The sequence below is a fragment of the Oncorhynchus mykiss genome, chromosome 27 (genome assembly GCF_057628025.1).
Source record: "Oncorhynchus mykiss isolate SJ-2025 chromosome 27, ASM5762802v1, whole genome shotgun sequence".
In the NCBI taxonomy this organism is placed as follows: Eukaryota; Metazoa; Chordata; class Actinopteri; order Salmoniformes; family Salmonidae; genus Oncorhynchus; species Oncorhynchus mykiss.
The window spans coordinates 30,202,110-30,222,076 of NC_143048.1; the positions used below are offsets into that span (position 1 = coordinate 30,202,110).

The window sequence follows — 19,967 nt, forward strand, 5'->3', positions numbered from 1 at the left end:
TGAACTTCTGGAGAGAGTTTGCTGCACTGAAAGTAAAGGGGCTGAATAATTTTGCACGCCCAATTTTTCAGTTTTTGATTTGTTAAAAAAGTTTGAAATATCCAATAAATGTCGTTCCACTTCATGATTGTGTCCCACTTGTTGTTGATTCTTCACAAAAAAATACAGTTTTATATCTTTATGTTTGAAGCCTGAAATGTGGCAAAAGGTCGCAAAGTTCAAGGGGGCCAAATACTTTCGCAAGGCACTGTAGCTAGCAGCGATGATCCGATGCAAAGGTCCAGAGCTTACGGCAAGGATCTGGTGGTGTAGTGGATTCTAGCCGTGTTAGGGGTAGAGTCCGGGAGGCATCGGCTGAGTAGCCGAGTGATCAGGAATCTGGCATTGTAGTGGAGAAAACAGTCCGATACAGGCAGGCTGGCAAGTATTATCCAGGCAAAAAAAACAGCTGGTGTCTGTGCTGAAGGTAAAGGCCGCTAGCAGTGACTAACAATGACTAAATAGCTAGTAGCTAATTAGCTGCTTAGCTTCTGATGGCTAGCTTTTGATGGAGGTTCTGGCTATAAGGTCTAAAAAATAGCGGATCCGTGTCACATTGGGTGAGGCGGGTTACCGGAAGGTATATTTAATAAAAAAATGGAAAAGAGATTGAAAATATATTGAAATATATACAAAAAAAGAAGAAAAATACAAAAAGTAAACAAGAGGACAACAAACCACGTCTGCATTGCTACGCCATCTTGGAAATAAAGTCAAATAAACAGCAATGATACTGTGTAAAACACATATGGTCAACTCTATCTGGACAGCTAGAATTCTGCTTATATCAAGCTATATCACAACCGTAAAGTTCAGGTGTTGAGTCTCCAAGACCATTAATTGAGTGCTTTTGAAGTGACAGGTTGGAGCGTACCCATGCCGCTCACGAGTACAGCAACAAGTTGTCATATGGCACAATACACTTCTGATCAAATTCGACCCATGTAATCAATTAAGCTATGCCAGCCTGAACATGTTTCCAATATGTACTGTTCCATTTACAACCATGAAAACCAATAGGCTACCAAGAAAACCACAATAGAATGTTTCGATTTCTATGTGGAAACGTTCTGATATGCACACCCAAAAAGGTGAGCGCCAGTTTATGCTCTCACTGGAATACAGTGTCCCAACCACAATAATATACTGACCATTAGGATCTGAAATCGAGGATGAGAAAATAACGTGTATATTTTCCCTTAGAAACTACAACCAGGAAAATATGTGACACTGAGTTGATGGTTCATGTTTTTACAATATCTTAAAAACAATATATTTGTTAGCAGAGTGAAAGCAATGCTTCTGATACAGTGAGTTAAACAAAGAGGAGAAAACAGGTGAGATGCAGAGTTTTCAGCCTTTTTATTTAGAGATGAAAGTATAGAATAATACACAATTGATATAATATAATCTCAAAATGTAATCTCAAAATACAGAATAAGAAAATGAAGTACATTAATTTGATGTACATATACATCTATAGCACAGCCATCCTTCAAATTAATTGTTTCCATTCTCCCAATCCACACAGAACGGTAGAGATACATTGTCAAGTAAACACAGTAAATACATAAATGGATGCAGTAAAAGGTACAGTACGTTATAATAATTTAGCTTTGGTTGTTTAGATAATTTCATGTACAGTTAAAGTTAATCACCTATAGTCTATCCCACCTCCCTCACATTGGAGGTAGATTCTTAATTTGAACTTAATTTAGCTTTACTTCTTTAAATCATTCAATGCAGTTAAATGTCTCTTCCCTCACAGTGGAAGTAGATTCTTCATCATAACTTGTCTCACAGTAGAAAGTGTTAAAATGCTACAAGCAAAGTCCCTTTGTCACACCCTGACCATAGTTTGCTTTGTATGTTTCTATGTTTTGGTTGGTCAGGGTGTGATCTGAGTGGGCGTTCTATGTTACATGTCTAGTTTGTCCAGTTCTATGTTCGGCCTGATATGGTTCTCAATCAGAGGCAGGTGTTCGTCATTGTCTCTGATTGGGAACCATATTTAGGTAGCCTGGGTTTCACTGTGTGTTTGTGGGTGATTGTTCCTGTCTATGTGTTTTCACCAGATAGGGCTGTTTAGGTTTTCGTTACGTTCTTTATTTTGTAGTGTTTGTATTGATTCGTGTTTTGCGTTTGGTTATTAAAACATGGATCGCAATCTACACGCTGCATTTTGGTCCGACTCTCCTTCTCATACAGAAAACCGTTACACCCTTCATGACACTATAGTAAACAGCAGTGGTGGAAAAAAGTACCCAATTGCCATACTTGAGTAAAAGTAAAGATACCTTAACAGAAAATGACTCAAGTGAGTCACCCAGTAAAATACTTATTGAGCAAAAGTCTAAAAGTATTTGATTTGAAATATACTTAAGTATCAAAAGTAAATGGAATTAAAATATATACCTAAGTATTTTGTATTTATTTACGGATAGTCAGGGGCACACTCCAACACTCAGACATCATTTACAAATGAAGCATTTGTGTTTAGTGAGTCCACCAAATCAGAGGGAGTAGGGATGAGCAGGGATGCTGCCTTGATAAGTGTGTGAATTGGACCATTTTTCTGTCCTGTTAAGCATTCAAAATGTATTTTAATATGCAAGTCAGTATTAAGAACAAATTCTTATTTTCAACAACGGCATAGGAACAGTGGGTTAACTGCCTTGTTCAGGGGAAGAACAGCAGATTTTGTACCTTGTCAGCTCGGGGATTCTGTCTTGCAACCTTTCGGTTACTAGTCCAACACTCAAACCACTAGGCTATGCTGCCATTCACTATGTTGTGGTGAATGTGATGAATGTGGTGAAATAAAATGAAAACCCCCAAAAACTGCTTAAGTAGTACTTTAAAGTATTTTTACTTAACTACTTTACACCACTGGCAAACAGAACATCCAAAACCAACATAAGTCATGCACACCTGAAGATGCAAGCTCATGGCCTGTATATGTCTATAGACACCTGATGTGAAATGCAGAAAGATCAGCTGGTCAGAAAAGAGTGATGTGATGAGGTGTATATTTGTTTGTGTGTGTGTGCACGTCTGTGATGTGTGTGTTTCACTGCAGCTGTGCCAGTAGAGGAGAGCAGTCCTCCAGTCTGTCCAGTCCCTCTACAGCCTCAATCAGCCCCTCCACCTTTTCCCTGGGTAGGACCGCACCAGCGTTGCTACAGAACTTCTTCTTCAGGCTCTCATTGGTCAGCGGGTTGCGCCAGTGACCATAGAAAGTATCACAGCGTCCCTTCAGCACATCCCCACCCACCAGCGTCACCTGCACCTCGCCATACATGTTGTCAAAGTTAGCCGGGTTGTCATGGGGATGCTCAACGCGGACACGCCCCAGCAAGGCCAGCAGGTCGGGTCGCTGTAGTGCCTCCTGGGAGAATGAGAACACGGTGACCTCCCCATCCAGCAGTGCAGAGCAGGCATTGAACTGGAAGGAGTGTCTGGCCTGGTGCTCCGACTCCGGGAATGGACGGTTAATGTACTTGGAGTGGGGAACCCTCAGCAAAATGTCCTGCACCTGACCTACAACCTGTGACCCTCGCCCCATCCCCTGTGACCCCAGCTCCCCCAGCAGTAGCTTGTGCACTGAGGCAGCAGCGTCGGCCACCCAGTGCATCCCCAGGTGGGCCGGGAACCTCTTGAACCCCATGTCCTGGTCCTCTAGTAGGAACCGCAACCCCACCTCCTCTGGAGACGTCAGAGGCTGTGGGGCGTAGTCCTCGTAGAAGGCACTGAACCCCGCGACCCCGGAGGTGTCATCCAGGACCCTGGGAGAGGCCTCCAGTCCTATTGAGGACAGCAGAGCCGCCTCCAGCCCCAGCCGCGCAGCGTTTCCGATGTGGAGGGGTTTAGACTGGGTGGCCGCATTCGCCATGGGGGCTCCTGATAGGCTGGCAGCGATGGCCAGGGCGTGGCTACACTGAGAGCGTTCCAGAGAGAGGAGGCGGGCGCAGGCTGCAGCACTACCCAGAGTACCCACGACGGTGGGGGGGTGGAATCTGGAGTGAGGGTAGGGGTGTGGAAGGGGGGTGGAGAGAGGGAGGGACGGAGGGAGGGGGGGACAGAGAGAGAGCAGATGTTTTGGAAGCACAGGTTGATGACTAAACTAAAACTAAAATAAACATGTCTATTTTAGTAGCAGCCTAATTGAGTAATCTTGAGTAAAGTGTCTGTCTCAGTCATTATTAAATGATTCCTGGGCCAGTGAGTACAAGTGTCTGTCTAGCAGGTTGACGTTTATTGTCGTGGATCTTGTCCTGGAGGCAGAACTGAGCGCTTTCCCCTTAGATAAGCCAGCTGCAAAATCAAAATTGGCTATATTCATGAAAACAAATATTAGCTTCTTGGTCTTAATTTAAGGTTAGAGTTAGGCAATAGGAATAGCAGTGTGGTTAAGGTTACGGTTAGGTTTCAAATCTGATTGTATGACTTTGTGCCTGTGCCAAATAGTGACCACTCTGCAGAGCTGCCTCCAGAACAAGATTCCTGATCAAAAACGCTAACTTGCATTTGTCTAAAGTGAGGACAGGTGTCTGTCTAGTGCAGAATGGAATACTACTGGACAGGACAGCCATCTGGTCTATACAGTTTAGGTCTGCGTAGGGAGAAGAGGCTGAGAGTCTGTTTTAGCGGTATTGAGGGATTTAACAAATGATAAGTCATTTCACCACATTCTCACAGTGTAAACACAGTAGAACGGCTGTAATGGTGTTTAAACACCTATGTCTGAGAGAATCCACCTGTTAAACTAAACAAATTAGACTAGCCACTGAGCTTCTCCTATCCCAGAGGCAGGCTGGTAGAATACCAAACAAACAGACCTGAGAATACTGTATTTTACAGCCCCATAGAGAGCACCAGAGAAATGGTCCAGTCCTCACCTCTTGGGGATATTCTGAGCCTCGTTGGAGAACCTCATCAGGCGTCCCTGGACCTCTATCCCAACGTTGAAGGCCAACAGGAAGTCCCGCCCACTAGGCTTTCTGTTGTTGGGCAGCATATCGCTGACTGCCAGTAGGGCAGGAAGGACCGCCCCCGACGGGTGAGTAGCAGGGTGCCAGGTGTCGTCAAAGTCCATGGAGTGGGTCTGTACAGGACAACCGACACGCAACAGGCACACAATAGGCACAGTTAGCCCAAACACAACAGACAACAGATAAACAGAAGGTGAAGGTTGAGGGGTTCCTTTTTCCAGGTTGCGTGGCTGAATGATTGTGGTGGTGGTGGTGGTGATGTGGTATAAGACCAAGTCCATATCATGGTAAGAACAGCTCAAATAAGCAACAGGAACAACATTCCATCACTACTTTAAGACATGAAGGTCTCTGTGGTGCACGAGCAATGGACATTAGATCTGTACTTTGGTCTGATGAGTCATAATTTAAGATTTTTGGTTCCTACTACCGTAGCTACTGTCTCTCCGCTACAGTGTTTATGCTCTTCTACCTTACATATATCTACACTCATGTCTATACAGATCTACTGTAGATGTATCTACTCACGGCCACTCCATTGACGAAGGCAGCAAGGGTTGGGGAGAGTCTGATTCCTCTGCGTCCGTAAACAGAACTGACGTCATCGGGAGCATACATGTGCTGCAGGACACAGGAGAGATAGTAGGGAGAGGTAGAGAGAAAGAACAGATGGACAACATAACTGTTAAAACAACCTGTTTTTCTCCTCTTCCTAACAACACTGTGTCCATATCACGCTGTGTTTCCACACAGCTACACATGAACTTAATCGCCATGGGGACTGTGAGTGACCAATTTTTACAGAGTACATTCCTTCATTCCTGTCCTGACTAAGTGATGACAGAGTGTCTGCCTCTAACAGTTATGTAGTCTGTCAACTGTCTCTGTCTAACCTTAACCCTAGTTCCAGTGACTGTGTGTTGTCTGCAAGCTGTCTCTTACACACTGTTACAACACTGGGCTGAGCTGTCAGTAAGGGAAAGCCCTTGCCTCTTCATGTTGTGTCCTCTCCTTCATCTGCACTGGTGTGCCAACCTGGTAGACTGACATCACTACAAGCTATCTGCTTTCACATCAGTTAGGGGTAGGGTGAAGGGTGAAGGGAAGGAGACGAGGAGAAAAGGAAGCTGAAAGATGCTGGTTCAAGTCTCAGGCGACACAAAAATGGGAATGGAACTGAACTAGCAGTTGAGAAGCTGCTAGTCTCTGAGCCCATACACCATCGCCTGCCGTTGGGCCCTTGAGCAAGGCACTTAACCCCCCACAATTGCTCTGTATCCAGGGGCGCTCTGTGCGGCTGACCCTGTGCCTCTCAACGTGTGTGCGTGTGTATATCGGGTGTTGGGAAAGGCAGAAGACAAGTTTCTGATGTAACCAATGGACAATAAAGTATCCATTCTATTATCTCACCTGACAGTGCTGTAGGGCCAGCTGGAAGACGTGTGTGGTGCTGCCCAGTAGTCCCACTCCGATGGAGTCCAGAACCATCCTCTTGCTACGGTGGAGCAGGGTGGGGGTCAGATGGTGGGGCTGGACACCCTGGATAAACTGTCCAAAACTGTCCGTCACACTGTCCTCTGAGGCTGGACGCTGTATCGCTGGAAGGAAGGAGGAGAGGAGGGGGATGGGAGGAAATGAAGAGTGATGAGGAGGATGATGAGGAGAGAAGGAGGATGAGGGGGAGGAGAGGAGGAGGCGGAGGGGGAGTGAGGGGTGAGGGAGGAGAGGTGGAAAGGGGAAGGAAGAAAGGGGGAGAGGAGGAGGAGAGAGGGGAAAGGGGAGAGGTGTGGACGAGGAGAGGGGAGAAGAAGGGAGACGAGGACAGGAGTAGACAGGAATGTTTAAAACTTCCCCAGTATGTTCTAAGCTCAGTTTATTCACATCTGAACTGAGACAGAGAAACAGAGGAGAGTTAGAGAATCAACACAGACAGCCTATGTCAATGTAGGTCTATGTAGCCTAGGTCTATGTACAGTATAGACCTGACCAACACATCCTGTATGAATAGAACAGAACAGACCAATATTTACTACTGTCAAACATAAGCTTTCTCATATCCAAGCCAGTGTATGTGTGTGTGTGTGTGTGTGTGTGTGTTTTGATATTGTGATGAAGGAAAATCCTAACACAGGATGGCGACAGCAGAGAGTACACAGTACAGAGTAGAGTGCTGAGCAGAGCTTACCTTCCAGGGCAGACTGGTGGAGTCCTCTCAGTGTAGCAGACATGGGTCTGATGGATCTCTGACAAACACACAAACAGACAGCCATATGTCAGTAATACAGTCCTGACAGACGGATAGAGAGAAAGATAGAGAGAGAGAATGAACATAAAACAGCTTGGGGAGCTGTGTGTAGCCAGGTGTGACGTGAGTCATTAAAACAGAATTCCCCATGACTACATCAAATTATTTTAAGAAACACCTGATCGTATAAGATGATAAAGCTTGAGTCTTGAAGTATTCACCATACAAATCACAGACAGACAGACAGACAGACAGACAGACAGACAGACAGACAGACAGACAGACAGACAGACAGACAGACAGACAGACAGACAGACAGACAGACAGACAGACAGACAGACAGACAGACAGACAGACATACAACTTTATTCTCTCTCGGCTTCCAACCTCACACACTGACGGTCAGTGGGAATAGAGAGAGACTAACACATATCAATGTATGATTAATCAGTTAATGCATGGTGTCCATATAGCTCATATTACAGCCACACACATCACCAACAGTCAACAACATCCTTTCTAGGTCTCTAACCAGACATACTGACAGGGAATGGGATAGAGAGAGACCCATACTATAAATATCAATCATTTCATATAATTCTCATATAGGTTATATGCATAGTGAGTGACAATAGTGACTGGTGCTTACCTGTACTTTGAAGAGCATGTTCTCTGTCTGTTGTCACTCTCTCTGTGGTTAAATTCTTCCCTCGTTGTTTGACTGTCTGTCCTCTGTTTTGTCGTTTTGGGCTCTTCTCTCTGTTTGTCCTCCTTCTCTCAATTCTTATTTCTCTTCCTCGTAGATCTGTTGGTGAGATGGAGGGACAGATGAATGGATGGAGGAAGAAAATATGTAGAAGAGGAGGCAGGTTGTCTCTCAGGTGAAGTCTGTCAGTCTTTTATATTCCAGAGGGACAAAGATCCCCGATACTGGGCAGGGAGGGGGAGGGAGTGGGATGGAGGGGCAGGGAGGGGGGGGTGGCAGGGAGGGGGGGTAACAGAGAGGGGCAGGGAAGGGCAGGGAGGGGGACTGAGAGGGGCGGGAGGGGGGGGGGCAGATAAGTGTGGGAGGGGCATACAGGGGGACAGAGAGAGGCAGGAAATTCCACAAACAAGAACCTCTACTCCGATAACAAGCTGGGATTTTCCCTCACTATCATCAGCATCAGGAGGAAGGCATTTTCTTCTTAGGTAAGGTGTCATTGTTATACTCCAGAGAGATAAAGATCCCTGATACAGGACAGAGAGGGGCAGGGGGGTCATTCCACCAATTCGGTGCCTTATGAGATGTGTGACTTGGTGGGGCAAAAAAATGATGTCATAAAGAGCATATGTTGAACCAATTAAAAACAAGAGGTTAAATAAATAAAAAATGTGTAAAAAAAAGTATCAGGGTTGACGATTTCACCTTAAATCAGCCATAAATTCCCTTGTGACAATGGGATGGAAGCTTGTGTGCAATAGGGAGGGGCAATTGAATGCAAGTAAAAAAACAATTTTTTAAAAGTGAATTGTTTAGACATGTCTAGCCTGTTTATCTATGGATAACAGGGTTGACGTGTTCTGCTCCACCCACCCAGTTTTTCACCACAAAATGTTTTTTTTTTTTTTTTTAAAGAGTAGAACCAGTCCACCTGCTTTTACACTGATTTGACTAGATGTTCAATGTCTCATTGTTTAAAAGGAATAGTTTCACCATATTAAAACAAGAGTTCAGTTCAGATGATCGGTTGATCTTAAAATGAGGGCTAGGTTTATTTGCATTTTTTAAAAACCTTTATTTCATTAATCTTCAGAACATACATTGTCAACGCAACAAAATAACTAGGGCTTTACAGATGAAAGATGGCGCCGAAAGATAGGGCAGCCGCGCTTCCAGCCCCTAAGCAACTTGTTTTTTTTACAAGAATTTCACTACACTGACAATTTTTTATTTAACATTTATTTCACCATTGTTTAACCAGGTAAGCTAGTTGAAAACAAGATCTAATTTCCAACTGCAACCTGACATCTGCTAAACATGTGTATGTGTCACGTTCATTGAATGGAGGAGACCAAGGCGCAGCGTGATATGAATACATCTTCTATATTTAATGAAGAAAGAACACTAAGTCAAACTTACAAAACAACAAATGACCGTGACGCTGTATATAAACAGTGCAGACACAGGCAACTAGACATAGACAATAACCCACGAATTACCCAAAGATGGCTGCCTAAATATGGTTCCCAATCAGAGACAACGATACACACCTGCCTCTAATTGAGAACCAATCTAGGCAACCATAGACATATATAACACCTAGATAGTCAACAACCCCAAAAACCTACAAAACCCCTAGACAGTACAAAAAACACATACATCACCCATGTCACAACCTGACCTAACCAAAACAATAAAGAAAACAAAGAATACTCAGGTCAGGGCATAACAGTACCCCCCCACAAAGGTGCGGACTCCGGCCGCAAAACCTAATCTAAAGGGGAGGGTCCGGGTAGGCCTTTTTCACAGAGGCGGCTCGGGTGCAGGACGTGGACCCCGCTCTACCTCAGTCTTGGCCCACTTAGGTGGCGCCTCTGAAGCGGGGACCCTCGCAGCGGGCCCCAGACTGAAGATCATCGTAGAGGGCATCACTGGACTGAGGAGCGGCTCTGGCAGCTCCGGACAAGAGGGAGATTCCAGCATCGCCGGCTTGACAGGCGGCAACGGCAGCTCCTGGTTGGCTGACGGCTCTGGCGTCTCCTGGCTGGCTGGCGGATCCGGACTGGAGGGATCCGGATGGTGACCCGTCGTGGTAGGTTCCGGACTGCGACCCGACGTAGGAGGTTCCGGTCTGCGGCCCGTGGTAGGAGGTTCCGGTCTGTAGACTGTAGCCGGACGCTCTGGGCTGGGTACTGTAGCCGGACGCTCTGGGCTGGGTACTGTAGCCGGACGCTCTGGGCTGGGTACTGTAGCCGGACGCTCTGGGCTGGGTATTGTTGCCGGACGCTCTGGACTGACGAGGCGCACTATAGGCCTGGTGTGTGGTGCCGGCACTGGTGGTACCGGGCTGGGGACACGCACCTCAGGGCGAGTGCGAGGAGCAGGAACAGGGAGTACTGGACCCTGGAGGCGCACTATAGACCTGGTGCGTGGTGCCGGCACTGGTGGTACCGGGCTGGGGACACGCACCTCAGGGCGAGTGCGAGGAGCAGGAACAGGGAGTACTGGACCCTGGAGGCGCACTGGAGGCCTGATGCGTGGTGCCGGCGTGGTGTCAAATTTGGAATTTAGGCACTTTAGCAAATCTATTAATATTAACAAATCTGATTGATTGAATTCTCCATGTGGTCTATATTAAAGTGCACGTCATTAAATATAAATGGCTTTTAAAATGCAACATTGTTGCATATTTTCTACTTAGAAAATCAGTGCAGTCAAAAACAGGATTTTCCTGTGTTTTACATACACTGACAGTAGAAAGCTCTTTCCATGACATAGACTAACCGGTTTGAGTGTGTCAAGAACTGCAGCACTGCTGTCACGCCCTGGCCTTAGTTATCTTTGTTTTCTTTATTATTTTGGTTAGGCCAGGGTGTGATATGGGTGATTTATGTGTTGTCAATCTTGTCTAGGGGTTTTTGTAGATTTATGGGGTTGTGTTCAGTTTAGGTGTCTAGGTACAGTGCCTTGCGAAAGTATTCGGCCCCCTTGAACTTTGCGACCTTTTGCCACATTTCAGGCTTCAAACATAAAGATATAAAACTGTATTTTTTTGTGAGGAATCAACAACAAGTGGGACACAATCATGAAGTGGAACGACATTTATTGGATATTTCAAACTTTTTTAACAAATCAAAAACTGAAAAATTGGGCGTGCAAAATTATTCAGCCCCTTTACTTTCAGTGCAGCAAACTCTCTCCAGAAGTTCAGTGAGGATCTCTGAATGATCCAATGTTGACCTAAATGACTAATGATGATAAATACAATCCACCTGTGTGTAATCAAGTCTCCGTATAAATGCACCTGCACTGTGATAGTCTCAGAGGTCCGTTAAAAGCGCAGAGAGAAGAACAAGGAACACACCAGGCAGGTCCGAGATACTGTTGTGAAGAAGTTTAAAGCTGGATTTGGATACAAAAATATTTCCCAAGCTTTAAACATCCCAAGGAGCACTGTGCAAGCGATAATATTGAAATGGAAGGAGTATCAGACCACTGCAAATCTACCAAGACCTGGCCGTCCCTCTAAACTTCCAGCTCATACGAGGAGAAGACTGATCAGAGATGCAGCCAAGAGGCCCATGATCACTCTGGATGAACTGCAGAGATCTACAGCTGAGGTGGGAGACTCTGTCCATAGGACAACAATCAGTCTTATATTGCACAAATCTGGCCTTTATGGAAGAGTGGCAAGAAGAAAGCCATTTCTTAAAGATATCCATAAAAAGTGTTGTTTAAAGTTTGCCACAAGCCACCTGGGAGACACACCAAACATGTGGAAGAAGGTGCTCTGGTCAGATGAAACCAAAATGTAACTTTTTGGCAACAATGCAAAACGTTATGTTTGGCGTAAAAGCAACACAGCTGAACACACCTTCCCCACTGTCAAACATGGTGGTGGCAGCATCATGGTTTGGGCCTGCTTTTCTTCAGCAGGGACAGGGAAGATGGTTAAAATTGATGGGAAGATGGATGGAGCCAAATACAGGACCATTCTCGAAGAAAACCTGATGGAGTCTGCAAAAGACCTGAGACTAGGATGGAGATTTGTCTTCCAACAAGACAATGATCCAAAACATAAAGCAAAATCTACAATGGAATGGTTCAAAAATAAACATATCCAGGTGTTAGAATGGCCAAGTCAAAGTCCAGACCTGAATCCAATCGAGAATCTGTGGAAAGAACTGAAAACTGCTGTTCACAAATGCTCTCCATCCAACCTCACTGAGCTCGAGCTGTTTTGCAAGGAGGAATGGGAAAAAATGTCAGTCTCTCGATGTGCAAAACTGATAGAGACATACCCCAAGCGACTTACAGCTGTAATCGCAGCAAAAGGTGGCGCTACAAAGTATTAACTTAAGGGGGCTGAATAATTTTGCACGCCCAATTTTTCAGTTTTTGATTTGTTAAAAAAGTTTGAAATATCCAATAAATGTCATTCCACTTCATGATTGTGTCCCACTTGTTGTTGATTCTTCACAAAAAATACAGTTTTATATCTTTATGTTTGAAGCCTGAAATGTGAGAAAAGGTCGCAAAGTTCAAGGGGGCCGAATACTTTCGCAAGGCACTGTAAGTCTACGGTTGCCTTGATTGGTTCTCAATCAGAGGCAGGTGTTTATTGTTGTCTCTGATTGGGAACCATATTTAGGCAGCCATATTCTTTGGGTATTTTGTGGGTGATTGTTTCCTGTCTCTGTGTTGTATGCACCAGTTAGGACTGTTACGGTTTTCACGGTTATTGGTTTGTAGTTTGTTCATGGTTGAGTTTTCTTATTAAAGAACCATGAACTATAACCATGCTGTGTTTTGGTCCACCTCTCCTTTGAAGGAAGAAATTGTGACAGAATCACCCACCACAACAGGACCAAGCGGCGTGGTGACAGGCAGCTGCAGGAGGAGCAGCGATGTCAGGATTATTGGACTTGGGAGCAGAATCTGGACTATACGACTTGGGAAGAGATAGACAGGTGGGCGGTCGACCGAGGGAGAGTGCCGGAGCCCGCATGGGATTCGCTGGAGCAGTGCGAGGAGGGTTATAGGAGAATGGCGTTGGAGAAACGAGCACGGCGGCGCGGTAGGAAGCCCGAGAGTCAGCCCCTAAAATGTATTGGGGGTGGCACACAGGAAGTATGGTAGCCAGGTAGGAGACCTGCGCCAACTTCCTGTGCTTACCGGAGAGCGAGAGAGACCAGGCAGGCACCGTGTTATGCTGTGGAGGGCACGGTGTCCCCAGTGCGGGTGCATAGCCCGGTGCGGTATATACCAGCTCCTCGCATCGGCCGGGCTAGAGTGGGCATCGAGCCAAGTGCCATGAATCCGGCTCTACGCATCTGGTCTCCAGTGCGTCTCCTTGGGCCGGCGTACATGGCACCAGCCTTACGCATGGTGTCCCCGGTTCGCCTGCACAGCCCACTGCGGGCTATTCCACCTCGCCGCACTGGCAGGGCGACCGGGAGCAGGGCGACCGGGAGCAATCAACCAGGTAAGGTTGGGCAGGCTCGGTGATCACTGTCACAGGGTACTGTCACGCCCTGGCCTTAGTTATCTTTGTTTTCTTTATTATTTTGGTTAGGCCAGGGTGTGATATGGGTGATTTATGTGTCTTGTCTAGGGGTTTTTGTAGATATATGGGGTTGTGTTCAGTTTAGGTGTCTAGGTAAGTCTATGGTTGCCTAGATTGGTTCTCAATCAGAGGCAGGTGTTTATTGTTGTCTCTGATTGGGAACCATATTTAGGCAGCCATATTCGTTGGGTATTTTGTGGGTGATTGTTCCTGTCTTTGTGTTTTATGCACCAGTTAGGACTGTTGCGGTTTTAACGTTTGTTGTTTGAAGCATTGGACACCGTTTAGAGTCCATACCCGACTAATTGAGGGTGTTTTGAGGGCGAAAAGGGGGGTGCAACTGTTTGTAAATAAGAATTTGTTCTTAACTGACTTGCCGAGTTAAACAAATGTTAAATAAAAAAATAACTCAATCGGCCTCCCGGGTGGCGCAGTGGTTAAGGGTGCTGTACTGCAGCGCCAGCTGTGCCAAAAGAGACTCTGGGTTTGCGCTCTGTCGTAACCGGCCGCGACCGGGAGGTCCGTGGGGCGACGCATAATTGGCCTAGCGTCGTCCGGGTTAGGGAGGGCTTGGTCGGTAGGGATGTCCTTGTCTCATCGTGCACCAGCGACTCCTGTGGCGGACCAAGTGCAGTGCGCGCTAACCAAGGTTACCAGGTACACTGTGTTTCCTCCGACACATTGGTGTGGCTGGCTTCTGGGTTGGATGCGCGCTGTGTTAAGAAGCAGTGCGGCTTGGTTGGGTGGTGTATCGGAGGACGCATGACTTTCAACCTTCGTCTCTCCTGAGCCCGTATGGGAGTTGTAGCGATGAGACAAGATAGTAGCCACTACAACAATTGGATACCACGAAATTGGGGAGAAAAAGGGGGTAAAATTAAAAAATAATAATAACTCAATGTACCTAATGTTTTGTACACTCAGTGTATATTTTCACACTGAGGTTGGAATAATACTGTGAAGTTGTGAAAATTATGATAATATCCTTTTAGTGTAAGAACTGTTTGAAACCTGTTTTGGTGGGATGGAGTTTGGCCTGTCTGACATCACCAGGTGGTAAATTAGTTAATAGACCAATAAGAAAGAGTTGCAAACATCCCTACCAATATGTTGACAAACTTTCTTCCAGAACATCTGCAAGCAACGTCTTCTCTCTCTGTTCGATCAAACTCATCTGAGCATCATCATCATCAGCTAGTAGTGGCAGCAGCCTCCTATCTCTCTAGGCAGCAGCCTCCCATCTCTCTAGGCAGCAGCCTCATATCTCTCTAGGCAGCAGCATCCCATCTCTCTAGGCAGCAGCCTCCTCACTCTCTAGGCAGCAGCCTCCTAACTCTCTAGGCAGCAGCCTCCTAACTCTCTAGGCAGCAGCCTCCTATCTTTCTAGGCAGCAGCATCCCATCTCTCTAGGCAGCAGCCTCCCATCTCTCTAGGCAGCAGCCTCCTAACTCTCTAGGCAGCAGCCTCCTAACTCTCTAGGCAGCTGCCTCCTATCTCTCTAGGCAGCAGCCTCCCATCTCTCTAGGCAGCAGCCTCCCATCTCTCTAGGCAGCAGCCTCCCATCTCTCTAGGCAGCAGCCTCCCATCTCTCTAGGCAGCAGCCTCCTATCTCTCTAGGCAGCAGCCTCCTATCTCTCTAGGCAGCAGCCTCCTATCTCTCTAGGCAGGAGCATCCTATCTCTCTAGGCAGGAGACTCCTCTGTAGGCAGCAGCCTCCTATCTCTCTAGGCAGCAGCCTCCTATCTCTCTAGGCAGCAGCCTCCTATCTCTCTAGGCAGCAGCCTCCTATCTCTCTAGGCAGGAGCATCCTATCTCTCTAGGCAGGAGCCTCCTTCTCTCTAGGCAGCTGTCCCTATCTCTATAGGCAGCAGCCTCCCATCTCTCTAGGCAGCAGTGTCCTATCTCTCTGGGCAGCAACCTCCCCTATCTCTATAGGCAGCAGCCTCCCATCTCTCTAGGCAGCAGTGTCCTATATCTCTGGGCAGCAACCTCCTATCTCTCTAGGCAGCAGCCTCCTATCTCTCTGGGCAGCAACCTCATCTCTCTAGGCAGCAGCCTCCTATCTCTCTAGGCAGCAGCCTCCTATCTCTCTAGGCAGCAGCCTCCTATCTCTCTAGGCAGGAGCATCCTATATCTCTAGGCAGGAGCCTCCTCTGTAGGCAGCTGCCTCCTATCTCTCTAGGAAGCAGCCTCCTAATTCTCTAGGCAGCTGCCTCCTATCTCTCTAGGCAGGAGCCTCCTTCTCTCTAGGCAGCTGCCCCTATCTCTATAGGCAGCAGCCTCCCATCTCTCTAGGCAGCAGTGTCCTATCTCTCTAGGCAGCAGCAGCCTCTCTAAGCAGCAACCTCCCATCTCTCTAGGCAGTAGCCTCCTATCTCTCTAGGCAGCAGACTCCCATCTCTCTAGGCAGCAGCGTTCCATCTCTCTAGGCAGGAGCCTCCTTCTCTCTAGGCAGGAACATCCTATCTCTCTAGGAATTAGCCTCCTATCTCTCTAGGCAGCTGCCTCCTATCTCTCTAGGCAGCAGCCTCCAATCTCTTTAAGCAGCAGCCTCCCATCTCTCTAGGCAGCAGCGTCCTAAGTCTCTTGGCAGCAGCCTCCCATCTCTCTAGGCAGCAGCAGCCCCTCTAAGCAGCAACCTCCTCTCTCTCTCTCGGCAGAAGCCTCCAATCTCTATAGGCAGCAGCGTCCTATCTCTCTAGGCTCAGCCTCCCATTTCAATAAGAAGCAGCCTCCCATCTCTCTATGCAGCAGCCTCCCATCTCTCTAGGCAGCAGCCTCCCATCTATCTAGGCAGGAGCATCCTATTTCTCTAGGAAGGAGCCTCCTCTCTAGGCAGCTGCCTGCTATCTCTCTAGGCAGCAGCCTCCCATCTCTCTAGGCAGCAGCGTCCTAAGTCTCTTGGCAGCAGCCTCCCATCTCTCTAGGCAGCAGCAGCCCCTCTAAGCAGCAACCTCCTCTCTCTCTCTCGGCAGAAGCCTCCAATTTCTATAGGCAGCAGCCTCCTATCTCTCTAGGCAGCAGTGTCCTATCTCTCTGGGCAGCAACCTCCCCTATCTCTATAGGCAGCAGCCTCCCATCTCTCTAGGCAGCAGTGTCCTATATCTCTGGGCAGCAACCTCCTATCTCTCTAGGCAGCAGCCTCCTATCTCTCTAGGCAGCAGCCTCCTATCTCTCTAGGCAGCAGCCTCCTATCTCTCTAGGCAGGAGCATCCTATCTCTCTAGGCAGGAGCCTCCTCTGTAGGCAGCTGCCTAACTATCTCTATAGGAAGCAGCCTCCTAATTTTCTAGGCAGCTGCCTCCTATCTCTCTAGGCAGGAGCCTCCTTCTCTCTAGGCAGCTGCCCCTATCTCTATAGGCAGCAGCCTCCCATCTCTCTAGGCAGCAGCAGCCTCTCTAAGCAGCAACCTCCTATCTCTCTAGGCAGCAGACTCCTATTTGTCTAGGCAGCAGCCTCCTATCTCTCTAGGCAGCAGCCTCCTATATATCTAGGCAGCAACCTCCCATCTCTCTAGGCAGTAGCCTCCTATCTCTCTAGGCAGCAGACTCCCATCTCTCTAGGCAGCAACGTTCCATCTCTCTAGGCAGTAGCCTCTCATCTCTCTAGGAAGCAGACTTCCATCTCTCTGGGCAGCAGCAGCATTTCTAAGCAGCAACCTCCCATATCTCTAGGCAGCAGCCTCCTATTTCTCTAGGCAGCAGCCTCCCATCTCTCTAGGCAGGAGCATCCTATCTCTCTAGGCAGGAGCCTCCTCTCTAGGCAGCTGCCTCCTATCTCTCTAGGCAGCTGCCTCCTATCTCTCTATGCAGCTGCCTCCTATCTCTCTAGGCAGCAGCCTCCTAACTCTCTAGGCAGCTGCCTCCTATCTCTCTAGGCAGGAGCATCCTATCTCTCTAGGCAGGAGCCTCCTTCTCTCTAGGCAGCTGCCCCCTTCTCTATAGGCAGCTGCCTCCTATCTCTCTAGGCAGCAGCCTCCCATCTCTCTAGGCAGCAGTGTCCTATCTCTCTGGGCAGCAGCCTCCTATATCTCTAGGCAGCGGAGTCCTATCTATCTTGGCAGCAGCCTCCAATCTCTCTAGGCAGCAGCCTCCTATCTCTCTAGGCAGCAGCCTCCCATCTCTCTAGGCAGCAGCCTCCCATCTCTCTAGGCAGCAGCCTCCCATCTCTCTAAGCAGCAGCCTCCCATCTCTCTAGACAGCAGCCTCCCATCTCTCTAGACAGCAGCCTCCCATCTCTCTAGGCAGCAGCCTCCCATCTCGTTAAGCAGCAGCCTCCCATCTTTCTAGGCACCCGCATCCTATCTCTCTAGGCAGTAGCATCCTATCTCTCTAGGCAGGACCCTGCTTCTCTCTAGGCAGAAGCATCCTATCTCTCTAGGCAGGAGCATCCTATCTCTCTAGGCAGGAGCCTCCTTCTCTCTAGGGAGCAGCCTCCTATCTCTCTAGGCAGCAGCCTCCTATCTCTCTAGGCACCCTCCTCCCATCTCTCTAGGCAGGAGCCTCCTATCTCTCTAGGCAGCAGCCTCCTATCTTTCTAGGCAGGAGCATCCTATCTCTCTCGGCAGGAGCATCCTATCTCTCTAGGCAGGAGCCTCCTTCTCTCTAGGCAGGAGCATCCTCTCTCTCTAGGCAGGAGCATCCTTTCCCTCTAGGCAGGAGCATACTCTCTCTCTAGGCAGGAGCATCCTCTATCTCTAGGCAGGAGCATCCTATCTCTCTAGGCAGGAGCCTCATTTTCTCTATGCAGCAGCCTCCTATCTCTCTAGGCAGCAGCCTCCTATCTCTCTAGGCAGCATCCTCCCATCTCTCTTGGCAGCAGCCTACTATCTCTCTAGGCAGCAGCCTCCTATCTCTCTAGGCAGCAGCCTTCCTTCTCTCTAGGCAGCAGTGTCCTATCTCTCTGGGCAGCAGCCTCCCATCGCTCTAGGCACCAGCAGCCTCTCTAAGCAGCGACATCCTATCTCTCTAGGAAGCAGACTCCTATTTCTCTAGGAAGCAGACTCCTATTTCTCTAAGCAGCAGCCTCCTATCTCTATAGGAAGCAGACTCCTATTTCTCTAAGCAGCAGCCTCCTATCTCTCTAGGCAGTGGCCTCCCATCTCTATAGGCAGCAGCCTCCTATCTGTCTAGGCAGCAGCCTCCTATCTCTCTAGGCAGCAGCCTCCTATCTCTCTAGGCAGCATCCTCCCATCTCTCTTGGCAGCAGCCTACTATCTCTCTAGGCAGCAGCCTCCTATCTCTCTAGGCAGCAGCCTTCCTTCTCTCTAGGCAGCAGTGTCCTATCTCTCTGGGCAGCAGCCTCCTATCTCTATACGAAGCAGACTCCTATTTCTCTAAGCAGCAGCCTCCTATCTCTCTAGGCAGTGGCCTCCCATCTCTATAGGCAGCAGCCTCCTATCTCTCTAGGCAGCAGCCTCCTATCTCTCTAGGCACAGGCACCGGCTGTACATTGGCTCCCTCCAGTCACCCTTACTGCACTATGACTCCTGTGTTTGTTATTGGGAGTGTGTGGATATGAGACTCAGCACCTATCTGACACTAGGTAGGACATGGAGTAGAGAGGTACTGCTGGGCTCTTTGAGAGGGATTGCTGAGTAAGTACGGGGAGGAGGGAGAGAGAGGGAAAAGTGAGTAAGAGAGAGAAAGGCAGGGAGGGATATGGTAATTCACAAGTGTGTTTTGATAAAAAGTAAAGTGTAGATTACTGTTTTTCATATAGACGGCGACGTGATCATTATGTTCAGTGATAAATAACACAAAGTATCGAGCTGAATCTTAACCTGAGCCCTTTCTAGACAGTAAGCTCCAATTATGCCTGTTTTTCTCTGTCTGGGAAGGACCTGTGTCAACTAATCTGTCCCAGTCAACATAATATTTATATCTCCATGACTGGGCCAGTGACATCATCAACTCTGCAAATATATCCTCTGGTTGTTTATTGTCCAAAACACATTTATACTAGAAACACATTTATACTAGAAACACATTTATACTTTATTTCCAATCCACAGAATAAAGAAACTGGCAGGACAGGAATGAGACAATGTTGGGTTTAAATTTAGAGCAAGAGGTAGACTTAGCCCTGGGTTCGAGGAGAGTGTTGACAGACAGAACAGCCTAACCACACCAGTCTAGGGTTCCTGCATCCCAAATGGCACCCTATTCCCTATATAGTGAACTACTTTTGACCATGGCCCATAGGGAATAGGGTGCCATTTGGGACCCCAGCCTAGAGGCTTATAGTTAAACACTTCAACCCAGATTGATGCTGGAATAATAGGGTACTGAATAGCTTGTATGTTCATCATTCATCCGTCTCTCTTTTATTATTTTCTTCGCTGTCCTCTCTCCTGTTCACATAATATTATTACTGTCTCTGTTGCTTTACAGCTGTAGCTGAAACGACAGATGCCATGGCAACC

General features: G+C 47.7%; 1 protein-coding gene across 2 annotated transcripts; it reads right to left on the reverse strand.

Annotated features, from left to right (window-relative positions):
• Positions 1 to 1,377: 1,377 nt before the first annotated feature.
• On the reverse strand, positions 1,378 to 8,147 carry LOC110507150 (cis-aconitate decarboxylase-like). Of its 2 annotated transcripts, XM_021587004.3 has the most exons (6): positions 7,925 to 8,147; positions 7,216 to 7,273; positions 6,441 to 6,628; positions 5,559 to 5,651; positions 4,938 to 5,143; positions 1,378 to 4,055 (listed from the first exon to the last, which is right to left on the reverse strand). In XM_021587004.3, the coding sequence occupies exons 1-6, from the start codon at positions 7,940 to 7,942 to the stop codon at positions 3,110 to 3,112; spliced, it is 1,509 nt and encodes a 502-aa protein (XP_021442679.2). In that variant the 5' UTR covers positions 7,943 to 8,147; the 3' UTR covers positions 1,378 to 3,109. The 2 variants fall into 2 exon arrangements, with proteins under 2 accessions (XP_021442679.2, XP_090080246.1); XM_090224120.1 differs by lacking the exon at positions 7,925 to 8,147 and having other exon boundaries at positions 7,216 to 7,335.
• Between the last annotated feature and the right edge of the window lie 11,820 nt (positions 8,148 to 19,967).